The sequence below is a fragment of the Lutjanus erythropterus genome, chromosome 6, assembly GCF_056507025.1.
Source record: "Lutjanus erythropterus isolate fLutEry1 chromosome 6, fLutEry1.hap2, whole genome shotgun sequence".
In the NCBI taxonomy this organism is placed as follows: Eukaryota; Metazoa; Chordata; class Actinopteri; order Lutjaniformes; family Lutjanidae; genus Lutjanus; species Lutjanus erythropterus.
The window spans coordinates 41560802-41586439 of record NC_139322.1 but is presented as its reverse complement, the minus strand read 5'-3'; the positions used below and the strand labels follow the sequence as shown (position 1 = coordinate 41586439).

The window sequence follows — 25638 nt, the reverse complement described above, 5'->3', positions numbered from 1 at the left end:
TTACAGTAGAGACAGAGAGGAGACATTACAGTGATGTTTATATCTTATTATGAGTCTCATGTGTAAATGAGATGAGATAAATGAGAAAATTTAAAACAGTTTAAAATATCAGTATTTCTGCAGTAAGATGATGTGCTGCTCTGTTTCATATGAAGAGTGCTGTGGTTTTGATCAGTGTGGAGGAACAGTGAAGTGTTTCCTGCTCTCACAGTGACATGACGTCTCTGTGGGTCAGACTCGTGTCTCTGTTCTCTGCTGTAAGACATTTTTTACATAAATGATCTGCAGCAGTGTTTCTCATCTTTCTTCCCATACACAAATCTGATATATGGCCATATATTTAAATGACATATATAATATCGGTGTCCATATATGTCTTTCACCAATATGTGAACATATATTGGTACATATATCTCTACTTATATTTCTACATATTTGGAACATATATTTTAAAATATTACAAAAATGGCCCCTTTTATATATGGAACATATATGTGGCACATATATGTATGGCATATTCAGCACATATATTTTTCAAACATAGATGTCACATATATTTGTATAGCATCAATGTTGGTATATGAAATAGCAATATATTGCTCATTATATGTATTTGACTTATATGTCAAATAAGCCATTTCCATACATAAGTGATATATATATATATATATATATATATATAAATATATATATATACATGTATATATATATATATATATATATATATATATATATATATATATATATATACATATACATATATATATTCAAATATGACCCATACATTTCTCCGAGATATCTGTGCATATATGATACTGACATCAAATTAGATATTACTCTCAAAATAAGACCAGTTATTACACATGTGAGTTTAAAAGGATTCTTTATTTGTTTTTGCTTTTTTTCAACCTAGACCCTACTTTTCCATCTACTTTTAGCTAAATGAGTGGTGGGATTTGCAATTTTTGCAACTGCTCCTGTACAAAGCGAGGAGCAATTGCAAATATTGCAAATACTGATGCCAACGGACCACATCACTGTCATGCTCAAATCATGTTAAGGCACACCCTCTTGTGTAATATTGCTTAAGTGACCTGCTGCAGGCAAGTCTTATTACTTAACCCGACAGAACCATTCCGAAGTTGTGTGTTGAATCTGATGCCAGATATATCCTGTAACTCTTACTAACCTCTTAAATTGCTTGTGGTGAGTATTTCTATGTCGAACACTCCAAGCAGGAGAATCCTGGTCATCGCCGTACCTGTGTTTGCCTGCATGGCCGAGCGGCAGACATTTTTTGGGGCCATAACCCCAGACCCCGGATAAATTTCCACCTGCAAAGGATCAGAGAAAAAACAGATTTCAAAGCACAACAGTTTAGGACATGCAAGTCTCAAGACTTACAGGGATACTTTGTTTTTTTTCCAACCTGGACCCTATTTTCCCATCTACTTTTATCTAAATGAGTGGTGGGATTTTCAATTGCTCCTCGCTTCGTACAGGAGCAATTGCAAATATTGCAATCCCACCATTCATTGAGATAAAAGTAGATGGAAAAAACAAAGTATCCGTTTAAACTGACATGTGTAATAACTGGTCTTATTTTGAGAGTAATATCTAATTTGATGTCAGTATCATATATGCCCAGATATCTCGGATCATATTTGAATATATCATATACAGGCTTGGGGAGTAATGGATTACATGTAATGGGATTATGTAATCAGAATACAAAAAAAAGATAACTGTATTCCATTACATCACAGAGGAAAAAGATGTAATCTGATTACAGATAAATTTAGCAAAAATGAGGATTACTCTGCAGGATTACAATTTATAGTACATTTGGAAAATAAGGAACGATATACAACCTAAACTGACAAACTTATACTACTAAAATTTATGTCAGTTTATTTGAAGTTTGAGTGTCAACTGTGAATAACATGATGTTGCATAACAAAGTACATTTAACAATCATTTGTACATGATTACTGATATTAATCTAAATGTACATCTCTTTGTCCAATTGCCAGATCTTTTTGTACACAAAAAGGAAGAAATAGTGAACAAATAATTAATAAATATAAAAACATCATAAAACATCATATTAGGCAAAAAATTTCACCATATTTGGTACTGAAGTAATATTGTAGTAACTGGTTTAATTACTGATTACATTTTTAAACAGGTAATCAGTAACTGTATCAGAATATATTTTTAAAGTAACCCTAAATGACCCTATGAACCCTAAATGAGTGTTGAGATTTTCAATCTTTGCAATTGCTTCGGTACGAAGTGAGGGACTGCAGCTCCAAAATTGTTTCAATGTATTACAATGTTACCCCATTTAATTACATTGAAACAAGCTTTGGAGCTGCATTGGTGATTTCAAGCTAAACAGAAACTCACATATTGAGGTGATAGTGGGGTCTCACTGGCTGGTGCCGGTGCTGGTCTTGCAGTCATCTCTTGGATCTGCTGGCTTATCTTTGGAAGCTCTGAATCAAGGGGGAAACAAACAAAAAGGTAAGATGGGGAAAGAAAATTTTGTCTGATCAAATTTCATCATATTGACCTTATAGTCATGGGTTTCAAATGTAGTCCTAGACCTGCTATGTTGGGTACCACCAACACAGGAGTTTAAATCTGTTTGATTCACACCTGTGTTGCTACCCAACATGGCAAGTGTATGACTACATTGCCAGCTGCAAAGCATGAATTGTTATGATCATACCACTGAAAACAAAATTCCGGAGCTCCTGCAGCTCGTGCCGAAGAAGCTGTATCTCTTCTGTAGCCTTATCTTTCTCTGACCCCTGACGCTGGGATAGGGAGGCCGCGATCTGCTGGTTTTGGAGTTGTTTTGCCGCAGCTTTATCCTAATGATGTATGATGAAAGACAATCAAAGTGTTAGCAGGTGATTTCAAGCAAATAGAAACTTGACTTCTAACAATGCTACAAATAACACAATTAAGTTAGTTAAAGGGATATTCTTTTTTTCAACCTGAATCCAATTTTCCCCATCTACTTTCATCTAAATGAGGTGGGATTTTCAATATTTGAATTTGCTACAGTACAGAGTGAGGGACATGCCTGCCTGCCTGCCAAATCCTCCTGCATCATAAGAAAGATTTCCTCCTCTTTCACACAAAAGAAGACGTAGATTAGGGGGCATGGACACAAACACACAGTAAAAAAAAAAAAAGTTGTAACATAAAAAAGTCAAATGTTTTGTCATCAAAAGTCATTTGTCAGTGTTGATTTTGTTGTTGTTTACAAGAGAACAACTATACAGATGTTGAGGTGTCACTAAAGCAAAATTATAATGGAGCCAATTGTACTGGTGCACCTGAAAATGACAGCCAACACAAAAACCTCTTTTTCTCAAGATTTTGGTGCCAAAATGGCTGTTTGGGCTAAACTAACCTATATACAACAGCCAATTACTCAAGACTGGAACAAGTTAGAAACTGTTTTTTTTTTTTGTTGTTTTTTTTTTGCTGGAAAGTAGAGACTCTCTTCTTTCATTTGATGGGTTGAATGTGTATATAATAATAGTACATAATATATGGTGGGTCTAAAAAGATCAGTCAAAAAGCTGGAAAATGCCTGGCAAGCTGGAGGTAGCTGGTGTGAAAATGGCTTGCAGTGAAAGATGTAAATTTGAACACATTTTAAGCTTAAATACTTGCAGAGATCCCCCAGCAGCAGAAACCATTAGTGCATCTTATGGTGAGACACCAGTCCGCGCGTATTTACACGTGGCACAATGGTAGGGCTGGGCAATTATGGCAAAATTAATAATCAGGATTATTTTGACAGGCATTGAAATCACGATTATTAAACACGATTATTTACTGATCAAAGCCGCCCCAGTTTGTCCTTATACACCGCATACTGGCGTTGCAGAATTAAAAGTGGCGTGACACAACACAACAGCACACCTGTCACCAGGTGATTCTGCTTGTTTATAATCACACACAGAGCCAATAACCTCATGGACTTATAGCACAAAGCTTTTCATGTGTTCCTGGTTAAATGGGCCGTTGCTTCTTCTGCTACACATAAGTTAAAAAGATCGACATGTGTGATGATCTGTGGGATGATTTTACTCCTCCTGCCTGTGTGAGTTTGTGTGTCTACTTTGTGAATGCAGCTCTGCATCACCGCTGTAAAAAGCTCTCCCAGCTCAAAACCGCTAACAAATTTGTGGAATAAGTTCGCAATTTAACACAAACAGCAGCAAACATGTTACTTAACAGCATCCCGCCATGTCTCCTTGGTTTTACCTTACTTCTCTGTCATCTTCTTCAGTTTCAAATTCAAAACACTGGAGAAATGTGCAGTGTGATTCCCTATTCCCTCTCAACACGAGCTGAAACAAACTGTTTCGACACACAGCTGCCGGGGAAGGAAGGATACGCTGCTTTTACAACCCAAGACAAAGCGCAACACACCACCACGGCATGCATTTCATTTCGATTATCCTGTTTTCATAATTGTGTGAAGCCAAAATCGTAATTGAGATTAAAATTCAATTAATCACCCAGCCCTACACAGCGGTGTGACTTTATTGAAGATTTAAATTTCCAGACATGCCGACAGGATCAGTCAGGATCTACTGTCAATTACTGCTCTGTGTTCCACACATCCATGAGGTCACAGAAATTATTTCACAAGTTTAAAGTTTAATTTTGTTTTCCCTGGAAAGTTTCCTCTGTCCTGTCAAGTTTATAACTGCTTAGATGTCCCACTATATTTGCTGCAGTCACATTACTGCGCGGATGGACACGTTAACAAAGCAGCGTCTCATCTTCACAGTAAATCATCAGAAAACACTCACACATCATCACAACACACAAAGAAATCACATGGAAAGCCGCTCAGCGTAATTTAAAAAGCATCAGCCTGCAGGGAGGTGGAGTGAAATGAGGATCCATACAGGTGCAGGTTTTTAAATCGGAGATAAGAATTAATTCAGATGGGTGTGGGTGGATGATTAATGCGCACATGGCGACTCGGATGAATTCAGAGCCGATTTGCGCATCACTACTGTGGCGATTATTAAAAGCGGCAATGTGAAGCACCACTATGAGACAAAGCACACATCTGTTCAGCAAACATACCCACTCAAGTTCTATCAACCATTATCCTACACTCATTCACAGCCTAACAACATGCTAGCAAATGTCCCCATAAAGTTACTCGGGTTTTGGATCAACATAAGAAAAATGTTGACCTGAGGGAGGGTGGGGTTGTCAACACACACAGCCCTAAACATCTTATTAATTTATGAATTTTCTGTGCACCCAGCCTCCTCTCACCACATTACGTACACACATACGGAATAACAACAGTCTGTGGGAAATAAGGTCCAGGTTGAAAAAATAAATGAATATTAGCCTTAAGTTTGCTTCATTTTAGCTCACCTTGTTGTTGTTGCGGTTAACCAGTGCAACCTTGGTTGGTGCATCATTGGTTGGATGGTCATCAAAAAACTTCTTGGGGATGCTCTGGCATTTTGAAGGACGATCGTCTTCCTCGTTTTCCCCCTCACTGATGAATTCATCAGAGTCTTCCATAACGGATGGATTATACGCGCTCAGCGTTGATTCCTTGTCTGCAGTTTAAAACAAAATTAAGTCAATCGTGACCAATGGAGTAACATTATCCTAGCTAAGGTAGGTACATTAATTTTGGCTAGCTAGCTAACATTAGGCTAGGGCAAACAGAAAGCTGTCCGAAAAATGGTCTTGTCTACGTTATGTTACACATATACTTTTCATTGTGAACTGGGGACATGACTGAAAGTACTAGCTAACGTTAAGTAACATTAGCTATGTTATATTCTAGCTAACATTAACGTTACCCACCTGCAATTTTTAGTACTTTCGCCATGTAAGTAGGAAAGCTGCCTTTTGGTGCCCTTCCCGTGCCCCATTCCACGGCGAACTCATCCCCGCAGGTGATTTCTCCATCTAGGAATTTGGTTACATCAAAATTACGAATCTTCTTTGTGTTAACAACACTTCGTTTACCATTATCACTACCGCCACACCACTGAACCAGGGCATACATAGCTACCGGTAAAAATGACAAAAATGTCAAAAGAATAAGAGGTAAAATGAGCTTTACTCGATGCTGCTAACTAAACGCCAATCTCACGTTCAAGATGACAAACCGTTAAAGTTTGAAATTGTAGCTGATTGCTATGCACGAGGGCGGGCATAGCAATGGAGTGTGCCAGGGCTGACGTCAAAATCCGGAAGTTTAGCATCGCGTTTTGGATTATGTCAGAAAATAAGCTCTGTGGCTAACACAAGTTTATGATACTTACACATTTTTTCAGCAAGATAATCTTCAGACATGAACATCTTTTATACCATATTTGAAGTTTAAATGCAATCGCCAGAAATAAAAAGCTAACACTAGCCTTTAACAGACTAATGATGCGTTCGATTGCACTCAAAACTCGGAAAGATCCGACCTCCGAATTGGAAGAGTGATACTTACTTACTTACTTACAGCATATGACGTTTCTCTCTCTCTCTCTCTTTGCCTTAAGTAGCTGATGTACTTCCCCAAAAGTATTTTTAAATGTTCGAAAGACATCCAAAAAACATCAACTTACTGTGGCCGACCATGTTTTCCGAGGTTGCGCAATGAAATGCATTTACCTCGGAAGTCGGAATTTCCGACCCCGATCTGTCCGAGTTCGAATCGAATGCAGCATAACACAAGGTAGCCTATCACGTTGTAGTCGCGGCCAAATGGAAGACCGCTCGACCTGCTCAGAGGCATAACGGAGTAACCTCGTCGCTCATTTATTCGATTTCAGGGGGACAAGGGGAGGATGTATGTGCCGTAACGTTAACCAGCCTTACCATCATAACCATGGAGTACAGAAAATATCTAAAGTGTAACTACACCGGTCCAAGAAATAATGGCCACGAATCTTACAGATGTCTTTTAAAAGTTTAATTTCCATCCTCCGTAGACACCGTGAAAACTATAAAATAAAACATAAAAACAGCATTTAAAAAACAAATAATTGAAAGTCTCTGAAAGTCCACCAATAAATGTCCAGGCAGGCTCAAAGGCAAACCCTCACATGAACATCACATCATAGACGGGTCCCTGCAAGCTAGCACAACAACAGAAAGGCTGCTCCTCAAAGGTCACACACGTTAAAACATACAAAACAAATAAATTTAAGAACAAATACCGTGTGCGCCTCTTGGACCATGCAGATTGTAGTTTTGGGCTGCGTGTACTCTCCCTTCAGTTTTCATCTCTCTGCTCTGTAGCCATGGTTGCGCTCTGCTCTGTAGCCATGGTTGCGCTCTGCTCTGTAGCCATGAGGCATTCCCCCAACCCATAATGCTATGGGCGCGACCTCTGACCTCTATTACGCGACCATTTCTCTTAACCAAATTAATTTACATAAAGAATAATACATTTTAAATTCATTTTACCATTTTGAATAGAAATATAAATGAAATTGTTTTCTTTTTTAAAAAATGTAAAATAAACATAAACTCAATTGTCTCTCAGACAGTTACATAAAGGATGGGGCAGCAATTCCAACTCGAACGGAGAAAAGGTGGAGAAGGTAACGCATTATTGCATTATGCTGACAATAACTTTTGCAAAGTGCATGGCGAACGTTAGCTAGCATCACAGCCGAACAAATTGGACAGCCATCATTAACGTTAGCTTGCTAACAATGGAAAGAAAGTCCCAGTCATGTTAGCTAACTCTTGGCTAAGCTAGCTACGTTACTTGATAGCTGCGAGCTAACGTTAGCTAGCTAACAGTTAGCTAGCTGGGACTGGACTTGGACGTGTATTTGAGCTGCTTAACAACGTTAGTTTTCCCAGGCCTGCCCCCTCCCGTTTTCCCAGGGATTCTACCAGCTAACGTTAGGGGATGGGCTGGGTATTATTAGTGAATTGTCTTCAGCTGTTGTGTAACATAATTACGAAATCCCTTGTGGTGAAACACTCATTCCAAGTGCTGTATGAAGTCAAATAATCTCAAAACTAGTTTTTCAATTCTTATTTCCCTTTTGTTTCTTACTCAAATTGAGTTAAGTTATGATTAGCTTTCATCTTAAATCAATACACAGTATATACATTAAATTAAAATCATACACAGAATATTGCCAACATTTATTTGAGTTGCTTGCAGAAGATTCCTTACGATGTTTACAATCATTATAACATAATGTTTGCAAAATTAAACAATCCCCCCCAAAAAAGTACCTCTGAAACAGAGGTAACAGGTAACAGAGGCTATAACCTCTTTGATAGCATTTAAAGTATGAGGCAGAACATGGCAGTCAAGGAAAAAACTACTTTGCATGAACAAAAATAGACAGCAAGTCTTCAGTATTTGTGTAAAACTTCAAAAAACACAGGGACTTGAGTTTTGTGCCCCCCGCCAAGTCTGAACAACTCTATTTCTTGATGAAAGTATTCCACTCTGCCATGGCTCTTTTGTATGAGCCTGTGGTGTCTCGCTCGTGGATACTGTCCTGTAAGACTTCTGTCTGAATGACAGAGAGAAGGGTCGCCACACACTTAGGATAGGTGAGATGCAGGGTGTAGTAATAACCCATCAGATACAGCAAGCCTTCACCAAGTTCTTCTTTGGCAAATGTAGTGACAGGAGTGTTTCCAATTGCCAGAAGACAGCAGGACCCATCAAAGACCAAAACAGGGCTGAAGAGAGTTCTCCTCTGGAGGTAGATGGCTGGCTCTTCTGTTGGCTAAAGAAGAACACACAGGATATACTAAGAAACTGAAAAACTACTTGTGCAAGTGAACTGAGATTTTTGAACACCATTATGTACACCTACAGCTCTGGAAAAAATGAAGAGACCACTGCAAAATTATCAGTTTTTCTGGTTTTTCGATTTATAGGTATGCGTTTGAGTAGAATGAACATTTTTGTTTTATTCTATAAACTGCTGACAACATTTCTCTCAAATTTGAAGTTAAAATATCACCATTTAGAGCATTTTCTAGCAGAAAATGACAACTGGTCAAAATAACAAAAAAGATGGTGTTTTCAAACTTTGAATAATGCAAATAAAACATGTTCATATTCATTTTTAAACAACACTCATATTCTAACTTGTTTAGAAAGTGATTTTAGTTTAGAAATCAATATTGGTGGAATAATCTCAATGTTTAATCACAGCAGTGGTTTTTATAAAATTCCTCATAAAATAAGATTTGGTTCAGGTGATCACCTGATCAGTATCTCATTAAGTAGAATGAGGAGGCTTGTTTTAGAATCCAACAAACACTGGAATGGACTGGCTGCCATACATGTAGAGATGCTGATTTAAGAAATATTTGTGAGAGTTGTCTCTTAATTTTTTCCAGAGCTGTATATATCTATGAACACAACCATACTGACATGTGGTATATGAAAACGGATCATTTTCTGCTCTAAAGATCATGGGTCAAGACATACCAGGCAAAGACATCATGAAAAAAACTTGTGCCTCAGTCACTGTTTAAAGAGTGTGTGCCACTAAATACCTGGGAAATGTTAGAGGATTAATTCTTAACAAAATATGAACAAACTCACCTGAAGGACATGAAGCAATGCCTCACTGGCCTGTCCCATCTTCTTAGGTGGCGCAGACTGTGAGGGGAAGAGTGTGGGGAGTGCCCTGACCAAGGCAATGTTGGATTCCACTAGAACAGAATAAATCAAGTTTTAGTTCAAAGTTAGCCAGCATCTGATGAGCTTTATGGTCAGGTAGTAGAAAATGCTTTGCAATGAACAGCACTGTCATTCTGTTATCATTTAATCAGTGCTATGCATTGACAACAGTTCTATTAATTGTGTCTGTTGAAACAGCTACATGTATTAAAGACAGCAAAATGACTTACCTGCACCCAGGTTCATGGGTGGCTTCAACACTTTCTTCCAAACACCATAAAACTGCACCATGGAGCAGAAGTCGGCCCATCTCTTCTTTACTTCATTTATGAACTTGCTGTTGTCCTTATCCAGAATCCGCCGCAGCTCATCCATCACCTGTGATGCAAATAAGTGTTAAATCTGCAACAATGCTTGCTTTGTGGAGGAGCCAAAAACAACAAGTGCATCACTTACATGATGAAGCTCTTTGAAACATGGATATGCCTCCAAAATCTTTGCTGGCCTATCCTCTTCTTTCAGAATGTCACAGTCAATGAAGGCTCTTCTTGCTTGAAACTCAAGGTCAAGGATTTGGCAGACAGCATCTTGGTTGGGTTTTGGTTTCTTATACATCTTCTGCAGAGTCTTGTAATGCCTGGCCTGTGTTGCCAGACTATCTTTGTCAGCTAAAAGGAAATACAAATCAGCAACAGGTATTTGACATGTCATCTGAATGATAAAACGGGTTTAAGCCAGCAAACATAACATTTTGAGTGTTATACTTTAATTTTTACACAATGGAATCAAATAAGTGAAAACTACTGTCACATCACAATACATCAAAGCGTAATCATAACTTGTAATATATGTGTAACATATATATATGACCTGTAATATATATCATTATATACAAAACTATGATAATATTACCTAGCCTTTGTGTCCATCATTATTGCCAAAATTACAATTTTTCACTCACCTGAACTGTCGCCATCAGAACTGCTCCCAGGTGGCAAAAGAATTGTTGATCCACCACTTGAGTCTGCATCAACTGCTTCTCTCTGGTCTGGGTCCCTGCCTCTTCTGTGGGGACTTCACATTCAGAATCCTCTTCTGAAGATAACTGTACATGCTCATCTGTGGCGAAAAATAGTCACTTACTGAAAAAACATTTTGAATGTCCCATAACTAATTTCAGATAACTGTTCAAGAAAATTATATGGCTAAAATTGTCAACACTTACATGTTTGATGGATTTGTCTTTATCCTGTAGCATGGGATAATACTCCACTAGTCTCTTAGCCATGGCAGTGACCTCATGCTTTGAAGGGTACTGGAGCTCCTCTCCTTGGTGACTTGCTCTCAGGATTGAAATCATGCTGGTGACAGTGTTCCTCACCAGCCTGCATCTCAGCTCTTTGGATATGGCAGATTCCCCCTCTCTACCAGTGCGGGCCGTCTCAAAATAGTGCTTACGAGCTAGTTCCAACTCAGTGTCTGTGTAGATCACATATTCTGGAGGACTAGGAAGCTGTAGGGTCTTCTTTGGGGTTTTCTTCACCACAGGAGTGGATGTGTGGGGGGATATTGGAGGTGATCCTTGAAGTGATGACACAGTTCCTGTTTCACCAGGGCCAACTTTGTCTGGTAAAGTGGCATTCTCATCCTCAGAAAAAAAATCAAAACACAATTATTACAAGGTAAATGACAGACACAATTAGAAACAACATGTTACGGTTTAGGGAGCTGGACCCCGATGCAGACAGACACAAAAACTAGTGCAGTAAATCAAAAAAGAGTTTATTAACTCACAGAGGCACCACAGGAACACATGGCATGGACACAGACGAACCAACAAAGGACAAAACTGGGAAAACACTGAGGTCAAATACATGCGGAAATGAGACACAGGTGGGGCAATCGCATACATGTGAGACACACGAGGTACTCACAGGAGGGAAAACACAGGAGGACAAGACATGGAACTTAAAAATAAAACAGGACATGGACAAGGAAGTGGAGACAAACCATGACACAACATGTGTTGTGCTAGGTATTTTATCTATTTATTTATTTTAGAAAAAAACAAGTACCATATTTTCTGCACTATAAGGCGCATCGGATTACAAGGCGCACCTTCAATGAATGGCCTATTTTAAAACTGTTTTCATATATAGGGCGCACCGCATTATAAGGCGCATAGAATAGAAACTACTGTAGTGGCTGGGGGTTGCGTTATGCATCCACTAGATGGATCCAGGGTCCCGTTTCCCAGAGCCTTCGTAGCGCTACGTACGTCGTAAGTTGTATTTTAAGGTCTCCCTTAAGGTTACGGGCTGTTTCCCAGAGTTGGGACAACCTTAAGGGAGACCTTAAAATACAACTTACGACGCACATAGCGCTACGAAGGCTCTGGGAAACGGGACCCAGATAAGTCAGTCAGTTGTTGAATTCTCTCGCTGCTGCTCTATTCCCATGTTCTTCTGCGTGACTGATAGCCTTGAGTTTGAACTGCGTCGTAAGCGTGTCTCTTGAAAGGTGCCATTTTGGGGTCTTTATACACACACAAGTGGTGTGGGACTGGAATTTTCCTTTACCGTTTTTACCACTGTTACTTCAGCGACGCCCCCTGACTACGGTAGCCATAATTAACCAATATTGATCCATATATAAGGCGCATCGGATTATAAGGCGCACTGTCGGTTTTTGAGAAAATTAAAGGCTTTTAGGTGCGCCTTATAGTGCGGAAAATATGGTAGGCAAAAACTTACCTCTTGGCTAATAAGAGCCCACAGTTGTTTCCTCCTTAGAAAGTTCTCTGGCCCAGGAAAAAGGTCTCTTAAATCATCCCGACTGAGGGTGTGGAGTAAGGCCTCATCTATGCTGGCAGCTGTAAACAAAGTCAAATCATTAACAAACCTTTTATCTGCATGCTTTGTATGAAAGGTGCTATATAAATAAAGCTTATTATTATTATTATTATTATTTTACAATTAAAAACCATATACCATTTTTTACCTATAAATTTAGCACTAATCAACTTAACAAGGTAAATAATGTCCAATTGCGGTGTCTGTGTTATTCGATCTCTTATCTAAGAATAAATCTAAATAAAAACAAAATAGACACTTGGAGTTTTGAGATAGCAAATTAGCTGAAATACATTTTGTTTCTGAGCTCAGTATCAGCATGCATAATCAATAATTCAGTTAAATGGTAATACACATCAATATTAAGTAGCATATGTAGCAACACCTAACATACCATTTAGAAATGAAACAGTAACATCATCCAGTTCCTCCATGATGTTAAAGTCCTTTTAGTTACTCCTGGAAGGCACGAAAAAAACATCACAAGTTGTGGATAGGAAAAGTTGGATCACTCTAGATCAGTTTTTCAGTCTAATGACCATCTTCCATGGATCCTGTCATGTCCAAGAAGTCAGGTTAAGTTATGTTTAGTTTTTGTCTTGTGTCTATGTTGTCTCATGGCTTCCTGTTTTATTTTGACACCTAACTCTCCTCTCGTTTCAGGTAACTTGCTCCTTCCCCCTTGTGTGATCCCACTGGTCTGATTGTCTGCCCTGCCCTGATTGTTTCCACCTGTTTCCCATTACCTCATGTGTGTGGGTATATAGTCTGTGTTTCCCTTTGTCCTGTGCCAGTTCGTCTTGTCTTGTGTGCCAGAGAACCCACGTTTGTTTACTCCACAACTCTTGTCAATTCAGGTTTTGTATTCTTTGATACTTTGTTTTGCTTTAGATTTGCCTTATGTTATTTTGATACTTTGTCTTGTTATTTTTCCTCGAAAGAGTGATTTTGATTTCTTCTGTGTTTATAGTATTTTTCCTCATCAGAGTGTTTTTTGTTAGTTTGAGATCTTCCTCGATTGAGTGATTTTCCTTTGTTACTTTGATATTAAAAGATTGTATATTTGACCTCGTCTCTAGAGTCGTGCATTTGGGTTCAGTCCTAGTTCGGTTGTGACAGATCCCAAGTCCTACAGCCATTAAAAGTGACAGAGGGCCCTATCTTACGCCCGGCACAAAGCCAATGCGCCGCCAGCGCAAGTGATTTTGCTATCTTACGCCAGCGCAAGTGCCATTTTTGCCATGTGGGTAAGATAGCAAACGCACTTGCGCTGTGTCTGTGCCTCTGTGGGCGGGAGGTCTAAGCATGAAGGCAAAACCAAGGCGTGGCCGGGCGCGTTTGCTATCTTGTGCTCAGCGCATTGGAGTAAAACGCGTTTGTGCCTTAGGGTTGTGTCTTGTGCTGATCGAAAGCAAGCGGGAGGCGCAATGGATTTAATTTATTCAAGGCGTGTCCAAATCCACCTTTGCCGTCTTGTGCCAGGGGCAGGAGTGATATTTTGCTCTGCCCCGCCCTTTGCGCCACCAGCGCAAAGCAGGATACACCTATCAGATGTGCCCAAGTGCCTTCATTAATTCACAGGCGAGTTTAGGCCGAACATGCAATAAACCAATCAGAAAGTCAGCTCTCATCACCTTTTAAGAGGCAGGTGCCCAGCAGCGCAAGCGGAGGCAGCATGACGGAGGATTTACCAGGAGGAAACAAAGAGAAAAGATTTTTAAAGTGAGGAGACAGATCTCCTGTTTCGAGGAGTGAAAACGCGATATATGGAGACAGCAGGACGTCTCCAAAACAGCTTCACGCAGAAATAGTTTACTTTACAGTAACGCCTGCAAAAACTAATACAATAAATATGAACTGCAAATGTCATGCAGATATGTAACTGGTTATGTTTTACACTTAAGCACCTTGAAATTGTGTTGTATTTTATAATTAATTATTAGCATCATCATCATTATTAACTCTGCTGGCTGAGGAGTGGGGGAGTCCACCTGAGCCAGGTGAAGGAACAGTTAAGCGGAGGTCTGTGGTCCTCCTTCTTCTCCTCCCATCCTCCCTCCTCTGTCCCGCTGCGAAACAAGTTGTTCTGTTCTGAAGTTTGAAGTGCGCAAAATTACGCACAGATCTATCCAACCAGCTCTGACAGAAGCACACATAACTTTTTTCTCTGTTGGGCTGGAGTCCTGTGGTCAAATATAGTGTCTTGTATATTTTGTATGTTATAGATCATAACTGTTCAATCCTTGTTTTTCTGGATCATAACAAACAGGCAGACACAAACACTACAGCTGTTCCAGTTGTCATGGCTGACTCATCCAATAAAGACGATCAGACAGGTTTGATCGCGGCCGTGCTCCCTTCGCAGGTCTATTTAGATTTATTAGGCTTTAAAATTATAATTATTTTCCTCTTTAGTGAGTTTATCTTTAAAGACACAAGCGCACACGGCTGTTTAACATTGATGAAAAATGTTCTGTGATTGTGGAGACGTGTGTGCGCCTCAGCCGAGACACGCGAACGCTTTTAATTTCAATATTTTCATTTTATTGCTGATAAAAAAAATATGTTCGAATAACACTTAACTAATCCACACTCACGTGGGAGGAAGAGAATGATCATAAATGACTGTGTTTTGTGATTGTAAAGACGTGTGTGTGTTTCGGCCAAGCCTGCCGGGTGCTATCTTGTGCTGAAAGACCACAGACTTTGTGCTTCGACCAGGTTTTGGCTGGTCTAAAGCGCAAGCGCGTTTTACCCCAATGCGCTGAGCACAAGATAGCAAACGCGCCCGGCCACGCCTTGGTTTTGCCTTCATGTTTAGACCTTCCGCCCACAGCGGCACAGACCCAGCGCAAACGCGTTTTCTATCTTACCCACATGACAAAAATGGTACTTGCGCTGGCGTAAGATAGCAAAATCACTTGCGCTGGCGGCGCAATGGCTCCACAATCACCAAACACCTTTCATTTATGTTTAAAAGTCGTGCACGCGTGTGTGTCTTTGAAGTTAATCTCACTAATAAGTACAACAGTACTATTATTATAATTATAAAGCCCAATAAATCTCAGCAGACCTGCAAACGGGATCACAGCTGTCTGATTGTCCTTAGAAGATCACTCAGCACGACAGCTGGAGCAGCTGTAGTGTTTGCGTTTGCGTTTTTATTGTGATCCATAAAAACAAAGATTAAACAATTATATATAAAATGAACAATACATTATATCTGACCAAGGGAGGGCCCAATTAAAAAAAAGGTCTGTGTACTTTTGCTTGATGCTGTTTGAATTTGGGCAGTTTTGCGCATGGATGAATCAAACTGCATAAACTTTATGATTCTCTTTCCTCCACCCACAGTAGAGTTAGCGGGAATCCCAGCCAATAGCCCCGTCCAAGTAATCAGTGTTTTCACCTGTTTCCCACAGTACATACACACACACACACACACACACACACACACACACACACACATATATATATATAGATATGCACACACACACACACACACACCTCTTTGTTCCTTTGTTCAATTGCTGAGGAAGAGGAGGACCACTGCATTGCTAAAAAGTGTAAGTTGACCCCCCCTTAAAAAAAAAAAAAGAAAAAGAAACATCACTCCTTGATCTACTCAGTTAAATATCGGTGCATTTGCTCATATATTGCTGATTTCCACAGCCAAATGGAGTACCTCTTGGGGGCGGATATAGAGAGGAGGCAGAGGAGGCAGAGGAGGCAGAGGATGGGCCGCCTGAGGGTCCACCGGCCCCGAACAACTTATCTGGCCCTCAGTGAAGTCGAGTGCCACCACAAGCTTCACCTGTCCCGCCAGGTGGTCACCAACATCTGCCATCTCTTGGCAGATGATCTGGAGACCACCTCTACCTGTCCAAATGCTCTCCCCGTTGCTGTCAAAATCACTGCTGCGCTGTATTTCTACGCCACTGGGTCGTTTCAGCATCCGCTGAGTTCGATTGGAGGCATGTCTCAATCTGCCATAAATTCGGCCATACATGCAGTCACATCAAGCCTAGTCCGACATGCTAATGAATTTATTAAGTTCCCAATGACACCTGACACCCGAGAACGGGTTAAACAGGAGTTCATGGCTAAGTATGGGTTCCCTGGGGTCCTGGGTGCCATAGATTGCACTCACGTGCATCTACGTGCCCCAGCTGACAATGCAGTCATCTATGTCAACCGTAAGGGAACCCATTCCATCAATATCCAGGTAATTTGCGATGCATCGTGTAAAGTTACACATGTATTTGCAAATTATCCTGGATCTAGCCATGACTCCTTCATACTGGCTAGTGCTGTCATTCCTACAGTCTTTGAGGGGGACCCCCCCCCCCCAGTGGGTGGCTGTTAGGGGACAATGGCTATCCATTAAAGACATGGCTGATAACACCGTTTCTCATGCCTACAACAGTGCGTGACCTTTCGTTCAATCGTAAACACACAAAAACACGCATTGTAATAGAAAGAACATTTGGATTGCTGAAAATGCGTTTCAGATGCCTAGATAAGTCAGGTGGAACATTACAATACAGCCCTCAAAAGGTCGCAGCATTCTTTGTGGCATGTTTTGTGTTGCATAACATTGCCATGCATCATGAATGTGTCTTGGACCTAAATGAGGACACATTATGGGACATGAGAAGACGCGATGCTGACCTGCATGTGCCGATGCCAATTGGCCCAAATATGCAGCCAGCAGCAGCAGCACGGGCGAGGAGGGATCAGCTGGCAGAGGAGCTGCGTCATCTGTAGCCTGGTAAGCAAACTGACTAATTTGATCAAAAATAGTCCAGAAAAAACTTGGATTGTTACATTACACTATCACTTTTATATAGTATAAAGAAACAAGGGAAACACCTGGCACACCTATTAAATAAGACAGGTGCGTTGGAGAGAAACGCACGCAAGGCAAACCTTGCAAACCAAATTAAATGATATATTGCAAGTTCGACAGTGTGCGGGACTCATTTCGCAATTTACTATAAAGAACAAAACCTTGAAGGCCATACAATTTCAAGGTAACTTTAAACTTTACTATGATTATGGATTGGTGACTTTAAAAAAGAGTTTTTTGAGGGGAGCCCAATTTAAACTTAAGTTTTACTTCTGAACTTGATTTCAAAATGCAACAATATCTGGCAGTAAATTGACTTGAAATTTTAAGCTGTCTCTACTTTTTTTTCACAGCATATACTGAAGTTAAATGTTGAAAGCTTGATCAATTTCATTTTATTTGTCTTTTAGTCCCTGTCAACCGTGCCCTGACATTGGGTTACACCCCACCCCCCAATGAAGCTGGGTTTGTGTATGAGGCATTTATTTTCTTAATAAATCAAATAATTTCAGAAACAGGTTAACCAAAATTATAATTACAAATGATATTTCACAAACAAAAATAACAAAACTAATGTTTTCTTTTTCTGGTTTGCAGGCGGGCAGGAGCACCACGGCAGGGCCGGCCACGGGAGGGTCCGGGACGAGGAGGCGGCAGTGGAGCCGTGGACCTGGTGCGGCTGGACGGAGGAGAGAGGATAGGAGGAGGAGGGGACTGAGGGGGCGGTGGCGAGGGCGGCGACGGCAGCAATGGAGAACTGGCAGCCAGAGGAGGGGATGCAGGAGCGTGGCGGCGCTGGGCAGCATTAGCAAGCCTTCCCAGACTGTCCGCAATGCTTTGCAGTGGCCTCAGCTGCACCTCAATCCGCCTGAGGTGGGTGTTGAGCTGGCGGACACTGCGGTGGAGGGCACCCAATTCCTCCTGCAGCATATGAAAACCAGCTTGCTGGAGCTCCAGGAATGGGTGCTCCTCCTGCCTAAGGTTCCCGCGGCGTAGTCGGCTTGCCTCTGCTCTCAACCGCATGTTCTCCCCTCCTGCCGCCGACTGCTCTCCTCCACTCCTCACTCCTCTCCTTGGATCCTGTGAGCTGGGTCCTTCCCCCGGATCTTCAGCTGGTGGAGCTGCACGATGATGACGACAATCAATTTATAAAATACAATTTAATTTCAGTGTTCTAAAATTTAATTTTGTGCTGTGATGTTCCCATTTATGAAATAGGCTTTAATTTATATTGTTGTCCTGTTAAAAGAAAATAAAATCACCAAGATGAGCTATTAACTCAGCCTTGATGCAGTAATTTCTCACTCAGTTATGCGTTTTCAAGAACATGTGTAAGATAATATAAGATGTTGCAGAAATGGCAGTAAAATGGTCAGGAACGTTCATTTGTGTATAAAATAAAGCCGCTATCTCCTCCCACGCCTGCTTCACCTCCGCCTGCTTTGGTGGTACCCTGCCCTGTCCATAAATGCGATGCTCTCGCGCTTTGACTTCTCGAACTAGGAGATCAGTCTCCTCGCACGCATATCGTTTGTCTTTGTTTCCTCCTGGTAACTCTGCCATCATGCTGCCTCCGCTTGCGCTGCTGGCGCACCTCTCTCTCAAAGGTGATCAGAGCTGACTTTCTGATTGGTTTATTGCATTTTCGGCCTAAACTCGCCTGTGAATTAATGAGGGCACTTTGGCACACTGATAGGTGTATTCCGCTTTGCGCTGTAGGCGCAAAGGGCGGGGCAGGGTGAAATATCACTCCCGCCCCTGGCAAAGGTGGATTTGGACACGCCTTGAATAAATTAAATCCATTGCGCCTTGCGCTTTCCACTTGCGCTTTCGATCAGCGTAAGATAGGGCCCAGAATCTGACACCTGAATAAGCTGCTCAAGGGTGACTGAGCAAAGGCTAAATTCAACATGTGGAAATGACAAACAATCAGGCAGACAGTAACTTAAATGTCATTATTCAACCATTTGCCACAATAAAGCTACTCCAGCTTAGCTAGCCTTGGCTATGATGATGAGATATTTTTAAAATATACTTTCTCGTATCCTCTTCGTTAACAGATTCAAAACATGACAGCAGATAAATACTTCAGGCGGAACACTGTACGTCTCTATTTTCTTTTTTTTACCAAGTGTGCACAGCAGAGCAAGCCATGTCTATAGTAAATAATCTGCGCTGTCTTTCACTGCTTGTTCACCAGTATATCTGCTCTGTGGCATCATGCAGGCCTCCCTCTCATCAACACACAGACATGCAGTCATAGACTATGGCTGCGTGGCCTGGTCGCTTCTTCTTGTGGTTCTTTTTAGTGGCACGTGGCAAAATTCTGTGTAAAACGTGTAAAAACTGATAATAATGACATACAAACATACATAATTGGCGAATACTAGAACTATAAGTGATATTTTAATTTCTAAACCGGTTGTTGATCCTTGTATAATCACATCACTGTGCAAATTAAATAATCTTGCTATGATCCATCCCCCTCCCGTCCAGATTTGGTATTGACCTCCTCGCTAGTCAGTATGTGCCCGCCAAAATAAAGTTCTGTACTACAAAGATCAAATACCTGGACTACTCCCTTTTGCTATTTGTGTTTTTCAAGTGTAGACAAATTATTGTGTTCATCACTGTTTTAGCAAGACTCGATTTTCAGATTAGTGGAGATTTTTCTGTCAGCATTCATCTGCCCAGCAGATTTCTTTTTCGACGGAACATGGCCTGTTGGAGGTGTGTAATTTGCTTCGTTTTTGTTGCCTTAACATTGAAGTCCCTCTTGAGCCATATTCACACAGCACATAATCGCAGTCCTGATTTCCGTGTTATATGCGGGATTGATGGCTGTACTGCTGAATACAGAGTCTTCAACTCCTTTTACTACCATATTAGACGCACACATGCTCTATACTTTGCCACTGGACACCCACCCACGGGATGGATAACATCAGCTACATCTGACCTATCTCGGGTTGGAAGTGAGCATTTTGACATCCCAGTTTTTTCTGACTGTGCCACTAAAACACGGGGAATGCAAAGGACCAACTGTGAAGTCAACACACCTGTCATCTCAAATGAAATGTTGAGCCCAGAGATCTTCAGATTCCACACCTTGATAATCAGGTAAGGTCCAATATTGACAATTTTGTATGATAATATCATCTAACATTTGATGTGAACCAGTCTTATATGTGCATAGTATATTAATGTATATTAACACAACATATCTACAGGAAGGAGCTGGTGCATCAAGTGCATATGTTAGATGTGCAGCTGCATTTGCCATCAATGTGAGGGAGAGATGTCACCTTTCTCAGGTATTGCACAGAACCCAGTGTTAATATTATCATCATTATTAAAATGTTAACATTATGGTAACATGTTTATGGTTTAATAATATTAAAAGTGCTGTAGGAAAATTGTTTTTATAAAGTAAGTGTTAAAAAATGCTCTATATTCCAAAAAATTTGATGTAATTTTGAATATGCAAATGCTCCACATTGTTCAAGGACAGTGACCATTTTGGTCTGAAATCTCCAACTGAGTCTTAAGAATGGTTATGCTAGTTGTATTGGACAAACATCATGTATCTTACACTTCATTCTTGACTGTGTTTCAGAGGAGTGTCAACAGCATTATTTCTGAAGTCCAGCAGTATCAAACTACTCTTCTGAGCACCTTGAGGGACACAATGAAGAGGATCTTTGAAAGACATTCAGACAGTGTGGAGTAGCTACAAGAGGAAGTACTGGCAACATTAGACAATTTTCAAGATCCTTTCTCCTTGATGGCCACCACATACATGCAAGACAGCACCATCCAGAGGCTTTTTAACCCAGTTAAACCAGAGGAGGTAGTTATGTCTCTAGAAAGGACAATCAAGCGTTCTTAGAATTAAAAACAGAAGTTTTTACTATATATCCCTGGTTAAGAGTCTTGAACAGCTGTTGTCCAATTCTAGGATTTTTGATATGATCTGCACCACACCACAGAGTTGCCACAAAGATGGTTTTTTGTATGATATTGTTGATGGGAGCCTTTTCAAATTGCACCCACTGTTTTCAGTGAAGCCTTCTGCTTTACAGATCATTTTATACACTGACGAAATAGAGATCTGCAATCCCCTTGGGTTACATGCTTCAGTAAATAAATTACTGATGGTTTATTATAGAAACATAAACCCCAAGTTTAGGTCAAAAGCTGGCTGCAATCAGACTCCTTGCTATAGCAAAAGCTGATGATATTGACAAGTGTGGTGTTGATTTTGTATTACAAAGAATTGATGAAGACTTAAAGTTGCTGTATAATGGTGTCACAATCCAAACACAGAGTGGTGGCTTGAGTTATTTGGTGCTGTAGTTTCAGTTTGTGGTGACACACTTGCACAGCATGAGCTTGCTGGTTTCAAGGAAGGAGTTGGTTTTGCATACAGTAAGTGTAGGCATTGTGAATAAGCCTTTGAGGAAATGCAAATTCATTTTAATGAAGAGAGCTTTACAAACAGGACAATGGAAAAACATATTCAACAGTGCCGTGAAATAGAAAAGGCCAGCACAGACTTCTTGAAATCAGCCCTCAAAACCACCTATGGTATAAACAGAAGAAGCAAGCTGGTTGATTTTCCAGGCTTTGACCTCATTTGGCAAACACCACAGGACATAATGCACATCATTCTTGAGGGTGTTGCACCAATGGAAATTAAGTGTGTGTTAAAATACCTTGTTCTCTCTGGACAGATGGAGTTGGATGTGTTCAATTCAGCTATGCAGAGTTTTCCTTTGTCACCAGTAGATGTACATGATAAACCCTGCCCTATAAGTGTCAGTACCTTGGCATCAAATGATAACAAACTTAAGCAGTCCTCAGGGCAAATGCTGATATTGCTGAAGATCATGCCTTTTCTGCTGAATACTATAGAGAAAAATGAGTATGTTCAGTTTGTTTTGGACTTAATTGAGATAGTTCAGATACTTTTTGCTCCAGTTTTATCTGTGCAGACTGTATTAAGACTGAGAAATATATTTAAGCAGCTTTTTCCTGAGAATAATATAATTCCTAAGCAACATTACCTGCTGCATCTCCCTGCCCAAATTCTTTCTCTGGGCCCTATGATAAGACACGTGTGCATGAGATTTGAGTCAAAGCACTGTTTTTTCAAACAGTGGTCATCTAAATTGAACTTCAAAAATGTCTGTAAGTCACTTGTGAAACATAATCCGCTTTTTGAATGCTGTCAAAATGAAATGGGTACGGAGCATCCAATTTTTTTGCATGAGAAAGAATTGGGTCCTGTCTCAGAAGTAGCAAACATGGAGTATGTTAATACAAAGATGAGAGATTTTGGGGGGATTTATGGCATACAACACACAGTCAAAGTAAAGTGGCTTATTCTCAATGGGAACAAGTACATAAGTGACAGGTCTCTAATAATCACCAATACAAATGAGACAGTGCCTGTCTTCGGATTTATGAAAAACATTTATGTGGTATACAGTTCATTGTATTGTTTTGAGTACCAGCTTTATGAGACAGTGGGCTGGAATAGAGATCTTTTAGCCTATGAAGTCGCGGTGCCTAATCTTGCTCAAGCAACAGAGTTGATCAATGCTGAAAAGCTAGTGGATCATACATCATATTACCCTGTCAGTTTCAAAAACACCACGTATGTTCTGACAAAATATTATCTTGGTGATGTTGCTGCACTTAAACATTGAAATGAATGTGAATAAACATGCTGTTGGTACAACTGTGGCCAGAGTGTGTGTGAATGCTTACTGGGAGGTCTTGAAACAAGTTTTCTAAGCTAAGAAGTGGTCGTGAAAGATACCCTGAACAGTATCTGACATAATTTGGCTTACTTTCTGTGAAAAATATATAGTTTTAGGATCTACTTACTAACTAAGAAATAAAAAGACAAATATTCTCAAAACAAGAATAATAATCTTACACAGTCTGTGCTTACATAGTATATTGCTCTCAAAACAAGATCAAAAAGACTTTTTGGCTAAATACAAGATTGGAAGACTTGGTTAGATTGTTAATTTTTGCAGTGTAGTGCTGTCAATCAATTAAAAAGTTTAATCTGATTAATCAGTTTTAGGCTGTGATCAATCACAATTTCATCACATTTTTAAAATACCCCTTCTTCATGCAAATTACTAGTTACTTGACTAAAAAGTTACTGAATTACTTTATTACTGCATGTAAAAGTGATTATTACCAGATAAAATTAACTTTTACCTACTTTAAATATTTGCTTTACTTTTATAATGAATGCATTAGTACATTATACAGCTATATTATTGTTGTATACCTACATTTTCTTTTTCTTGAAATTGCATTTGAACACACCATGATGACTTTTTTGTTAATAATCGCCTAAATTGTCATTTTTATGAGCCGACTTTGAACACATCATAATATAACCTTGTTCAGATCGCTAATTAGCTTTTATTCTGCGGATTTCAACATGGATTTCAACATCGTATTACTATTTTTAACTAACGGGACTTGCTACAATGTTTGAGGTCACTTAAGGAGGCTGATTGAGCAGAGGACCTGTCCCTCAGCTGCAGCATCGATCAGAGGTCCGCAAGGTGACAGGTCTGCTCTTTCTCTTCTTCTTCTTCTTTAAAGGCAGCGCACTCTGCTCTTCTTCTTCTGCTATGTTTTTAATGTCGCACGACCGGTTACTATATATATATAAGAATATGCGTTCTTCTCTGTACTTCTGTTCTTGGGTACTTGAGAAACGTCATCAGTCTCAGTCCAAGTACTGTTCCAATTCAAAAGTCCGCATTTCGCCGAGTACAGTCAAATACCCGGATGTGTTCTTGCCCCGCCCGTTTTATCGAGGATGCATCGGGTGGTGACTTGTGTGGACTTGGGGCAGCCACGTATCCCAGAATGCATTTCGTAGCGACAATGGCGGAGGAGAGGACACACAACTGTAAGTTACAAGTGTCGAAATATTATTGTTTGAGTATCACGGAATGTAATTTTAAGATTATTTTATGTGAAAATGTAGACATTAAAATGTAAAATCTGTGGTCGATTCACCACGATAGCGCGTAGTTTAAAATTTGCTCCGAAGTTTTCGGAGATGTGTCGTCCTGCTAATGGGACGGCCAGCATACAACGGCAGCTAGCAAGATGACCGGGCGGTTAGCATTCATGTTACCCCGCTAAAAACAACGTTATCCCGCCATGACTTTTTGAAATCTGTCGCTGGCTCTGATATCTCAGTAGTAGTAAAACATATAATTCGTTGTCCGCACATGTAACAGGCAGTCTTTGGTCTCGGAAACTTGTATTATTTGTTAGGGGGAAAAGTGGTTTGTCTTAGGGCGTAATCAAATCAAAGATTAATAATTTTTATATTTTTTATTTAACTATAACGTTGTACCAGAGCACTATCTTTGTGGTTTCAACCAAATGTTTGTTTGCTTGTCCATTTACCATGCTGCACAAACGTACTATACTTGTTATAATAGCTGTCATTGTGCATTTTAAGTGTCATAAGCAATATTTCAATCGAGGGACAACTGAGGAAACCCGGGCCCTCATTCAGTGGCGGGCGGCTAATGAGGCCCTTTTCACCGGCCGGCGAAACTCGGCCAAGTCAGGATGGGAGTGAGTATTACTTTTGGGTGCTTGTATCATTGCTTGTATGGCTGGGCAAGGATTAGAGTCTTCATCCATAATGGTTAGTACTTTATTGAAGTAGCGTGTCACCTCACTTATTCCTGTATTTGTTTTTCCCAGGGACTTTGTTGCCACTTTGGGCACGGCCATAACGGCCAAACAGGCGAAGAAAAAGTGGAATAATTTAAAGGACAAGTATAAGGTAATATGCCTGTTTCTCTGCTTGGTATTATCCTGAGAGCCTTTCTTAGAATACTTTTAAATTAATTACATAGCTTTTGTTTGCCAGGCCAATCAGTTTTGCAGTGTAATATTTAATAACCTATTTTCAGGAGCTAAGAGACCCACCGACAGGCAAAGGGGTAGAGGACGGGAGTGTAACCGCATCCACCTGGCAGTGGTACAGTGAGATGGATGCTGCACTCCAGGGGCAGCACTCAATCAGTCCGCCCCTGGTTGTTGCAGCGAATCTCACTGCCACTACAGGTGGTGTGGTGAGCACCTCGGCCTCTACCCATTCTGCAGGAGAGGGCAGGGCCAGGCAGAGCAGGAAAAGGCCAAGGGAGAGTGAGCTTCTGGACTTTATGAAAGAACAGGCAGAGAAGGAAGAACAGAGG

At 40.4% G+C, this 25638-nt stretch overlaps 2 protein-coding genes and 2 pseudogenes across 2 annotated transcripts; 1 reads left to right on the top strand and 3 right to left on the bottom strand.

Moving 5' to 3' along the window:
* Nucleotides 1–1184: 1184 nt before the first annotated feature.
* Nucleotides 1185–5624, bottom strand: LOC146325788 (uncharacterized). The gene is made up of 4 exons (XM_084720083.1): nt 5431–5624; nt 2735–2879; nt 2410–2498; nt 1185–1334 (listed from the first exon to the last, which is right to left on the bottom strand). Exons 1-4 carry the CDS (start codon nt 5581–5583, stop codon nt 1185–1187), a joined length of 537 nt encoding a protein of 178 aa, XP_084576209.1. The 5' UTR covers nt 5584–5624.
* Nucleotides 5625–8459: 2835 nt separating this feature from the next.
* LOC146325787 (uncharacterized) lies at nt 8460–10336 on the bottom strand. The gene is made up of 4 exons (XM_084720081.1): nt 10136–10336; nt 9910–10057; nt 9602–9711; nt 8460–8771 (listed from the first exon to the last, which is right to left on the bottom strand). The coding sequence occupies exons 1-4, from the start codon at nt 10292–10294 to the stop codon at nt 8460–8462; spliced, it is 729 nt and encodes a 242-aa protein (XP_084576207.1). The 5' UTR covers nt 10295–10336.
* Nucleotides 10337–10632: 296 nt separating this feature from the next.
* LOC146325786 (uncharacterized) lies at nt 10633–12965 on the bottom strand (annotated as a pseudogene).
* Nucleotides 12966–20408: 7443 nt separating this feature from the next.
* LOC146325785 (uncharacterized) lies at nt 20409–25259 on the top strand (annotated as a pseudogene).
* The last annotated feature ends 379 nt before the right edge of the window (nt 25260–25638 follow it).

What these genes read in the sequence shown, in the direction of transcription:
- LOC146325788 (XM_084720083.1), bottom strand. Translation starts at nt 5,583, where the DNA reads ATGGAAGACTCTGATGAATTCATCAGTGAGGGGGAAAACGAGGAAGAC. An exon ending in TTAACCGCAACAACAACAAG is followed by an intron (nt 2,880 to 5,430) that starts GTGAGCTAAAAT and finishes ATACATCATTAG; the next exon opens with GATAAAGCTGCGGCAAAACA. An exon ending in CCGGAATTTTGTTTTCAGTG is followed by an intron (nt 2,499 to 2,734) that starts GTATGATCATAA and finishes CCCTTGATTCAG; the next exon opens with AGCTTCCAAAGATAAGCCAG.
- LOC146325787 (XM_084720081.1), bottom strand. Translation starts at nt 10,294, where the DNA reads ATGTATAAGAAACCAAAACCCAACCAAGATGCTGTCTGCCAAATCCTT. An exon ending in ACCCATGAACCTGGGTGCAG is followed by an intron (nt 9,712 to 9,909) that starts GTAAGTCATTTT and finishes ATTCTGTTCTAG; the next exon opens with TGGAATCCAACATTGCCTTG. An exon ending in CATTGCTTCATGTCCTTCAG is followed by an intron (nt 8,772 to 9,601) that starts GTGAGTTTGTTC and finishes GTTCTTCTTTAG; the next exon opens with CCAACAGAAGAGCCAGCCAT.